This window comes from Apteryx rowi, unplaced genomic scaffold (assembly GCF_003343035.1).
Source record: "Apteryx rowi isolate R43461 unplaced genomic scaffold, aptRow1 scaffold_2, whole genome shotgun sequence".
NCBI classification, from domain to species: domain Eukaryota; kingdom Metazoa; phylum Chordata; class Aves; order Apterygiformes; family Apterygidae; genus Apteryx; species Apteryx rowi.
The window spans coordinates 1,796,401-1,799,018 of record NW_020448307.1 but is presented as its reverse complement, the minus strand read 5'-3'; the positions used below and the strand labels follow the sequence as shown (position 1 = coordinate 1,799,018).

Below are 2,618 nucleotides of genomic sequence, written 5' to 3'. Positions count from 1 at the left end.
CAACCCCTCTTTCTGACCGGATTCGAGCCCAGTCACATCCCGGTCATGTCCTGGTAACCGTCCAGGCTGCGGTGTGCTCGCCGGCCGGGGAGCGGATTTTCAGGCTGGGACATCGCGCAGGCGACGTCGCCCCCCCCTGCGCTCGCTGGGCCGTGGGGCTGGTTTCCTCTGGTCGGGCAGAGGGAAAGTGCTTGCAGGGTCTTCAGCGACGTGGGAAGCTACAGGAAAAGACGCGCACGCGTCCTTTCTGGCCGTGCAGGGTAATATTATTAATTTTTTACATTAGTGTTTCCCTGTGTCAGGTGTTCTGCAGCACTTTGCACTGGCAGCATCGAGCGTGGAAGGAGGAAAACCGCAAAGCGGCGACGAGGGTGGTCTCAGGCGTTCCACCAGCGCGTTCGGCAGTGATCCGCCTTCGGAAGCGCGCTCCCTCTGCCGCGGAGGGCAGCGGCATCGCACCGAGCTAAGCCGGGTGTCCGGGAAGACCTTTCTCCTACCCGTCACTGCTCTGTAGGAGCTCGTGAACGCCTGCTCTGAGCAGCCTCACCGAGGTTCCCTAAAGGTCTGTCTGGTGCAGACCAACGCAGAGTAAACCCTGTGTAGCCTATTTTTTCTACCTGCAGCAGAGAAAAGCAATGAGAACAGAGAGCTAAGAGTTAGGAAGAGGGTAGGAAAGACTGTAAGACGGGTGGAAGCTGCAGGAGCACGCGCTATGTGTGAGTCCTAGGGTAAAGAGTCATTTTACACAGGCTTGGAGCTGTTCAGAAGCCCAAAGCCGGGCAGATGCAAGACCAGCTCTAATCACAAATGAAAAAAACAATTAGAAAGAATAGTACAAATGCACGATGAGTCCCTGAGCCCATCCAAGGGGCGGCTGAATACGGGCACAACGCTCAAATCCCGTGTGATCCCGTGAAAGCGTCGCGGCACCAGGGAGAACTGCAGAACGTCGGTCCTTTCTTAGAAATATGAAGGCTGCTTTAAAAAAAAAAAAAAAAAAAAAGGGGGGGGGGAAAAAGAGAAAAGGAAGCTTCGTAGCAGTAATGAGCTTTGCTAAAGGCCTGCAAACAATTTACAGCTGCAAATTCAGCCCCCAGCCAGGGCTCGCTTCCCCCAGGGCCGCAGCTGCTGCAGGCCAAAGCCGTGTTTCGGCTGAAGGGTCCCGCCAGCCCCCGAGGAGGCTTTTCTTAAGCCGCTTCTGGGGGAGGAAGGTGCTGCAGGAACGGCGTGGGGCTGCGCGCACGGGCCGRCCGCGCGCAGGAGCTCTGCTCACCCCCAAAGCCCTTGGCACGGCAGAAGCACATGGAGCATGTCGTAACCGATGCAGAGCGCAGCAAGCCGTCCTTGTTTTCAGAAAAAAAACGTGAGCGGTAAAGTGGCTGTGGGTTTAAAGCCGTAAATCACAAAGCAGCTTGCTTTTGGCTGGTTCTTGCCGCCCTTGGACTTTTGCATCCCGCAGGAATTTATCCTGCCGCTTAAGAGGAAAGGGAATTTCCCGAAGACCAGAGCACACTGCGTGCAAAACGCACGGACAAGATGCGTCCTGCACGCTGGGGAGCCGGGCCCTCCTCCCGCCCCAGCAGACGCCTTCGCGTGCGGAGAAGCACAGCTGCAGCGCGCCGCTGGGAAAGGTCATTCCTGCAGGGAAAGGGCCGTTCCTGCACAATCGCAGCATTGTGCCGAGCCGGCGCGCGGGGAGCGAGCGCCAGGACGCCGCGCAGCTGCAGGCAGCGGCCGCCTGCGCGTGGGACGTGCGGCCCCGGCTAAGCCTTTTCCCCCGGCCGCCGGCTCGGGCGTGAGCTTGCCACGCTGCAATTAGCGCTCGGGGCTTGTCCGGCGCGACCTGCCCGTCTGACCAGGGTTGCTTTAATGACCGGTTTCATATTTAATGCAGCTGCGGACGTGAAACAGCGTGCACAGCGAACCTCTCCGGGACCTGCCTACGTGCCGCCAGCTCGCTTGCTTGCTGCACCGACCTCCCGAAAGGTCCGAAAGGAGCCACAAATTCCCTGGTTATTCCCCTTTCGGCCGGCGAAGCAGCCGKCGGGGAGCCGCGACCCGAGGCAGGCGCGCTTACTGTGCTGGTCGCTGCGGTCCCTCGTCCCGTCCACCCGGCCGTCGGGGCGTATCCGCAGGAAGTGGCCGCCGTTGCTGCAGTAGAGCAGCTTGGGCTTCTTGTAGTTCCCCGGGGGCAGGTCGAATTTCTCGGTCAGGGCGGCGAAGGTGGTTATCTCCCCTTCTGCCATGGCGGCTTCGAGGCTACGAGAGAGTCAGCAGCTCAGGGCCGCGGCGGCTGCTCTGTGCCGCGCCGCTCCGCGCCGGCCGTTCCCGCGCTCTCCCGGGGCGGCCGTGCCGAGAGGTGCTGCCGGCGCCCGCTCCCTGGTTGCAATCCGGCTGCGGAGACTTTTAATTTTATCGTATTAAAATCCTGTTTTCTTTTTGCTCTCTATTGACGCACGTACTAAAATTATACACCCAAAAAAAAAAAAAAAAAGAAAAAAAAAAAAAAAAGGTTTGAGAACCACCCAGCGCCCGCTCGAAACCCACGCGAGGCGGGAAGCTCAGGGCCATAACTCCCTCCGCTATAACGAGCTTGAGGCACGGCCGTGACGCGGTGT

At 59.3% G+C, this 2,618-nt stretch overlaps 1 protein-coding gene across 2 annotated transcripts in view; it reads right to left on the bottom strand.

Annotated features, from left to right (window-relative positions):
- FGF1 (fibroblast growth factor 1) overlaps positions 1-2,246 on the bottom strand; it is a 4,065-nt gene extending 1,819 nt beyond the window's left edge. For both annotated transcript variants that reach the window (XM_026063383.1, XM_026063384.1), the window contains exon 1: positions 2,078-2,246. In XM_026063383.1, the coding sequence (XP_025919168.1) occupies positions 2,078-2,246 (169 nt within the window). The remainder of the gene's footprint in view (positions 1-2,077) is intronic.
- Between the last annotated feature and the right edge of the window lie 372 nt (positions 2,247-2,618).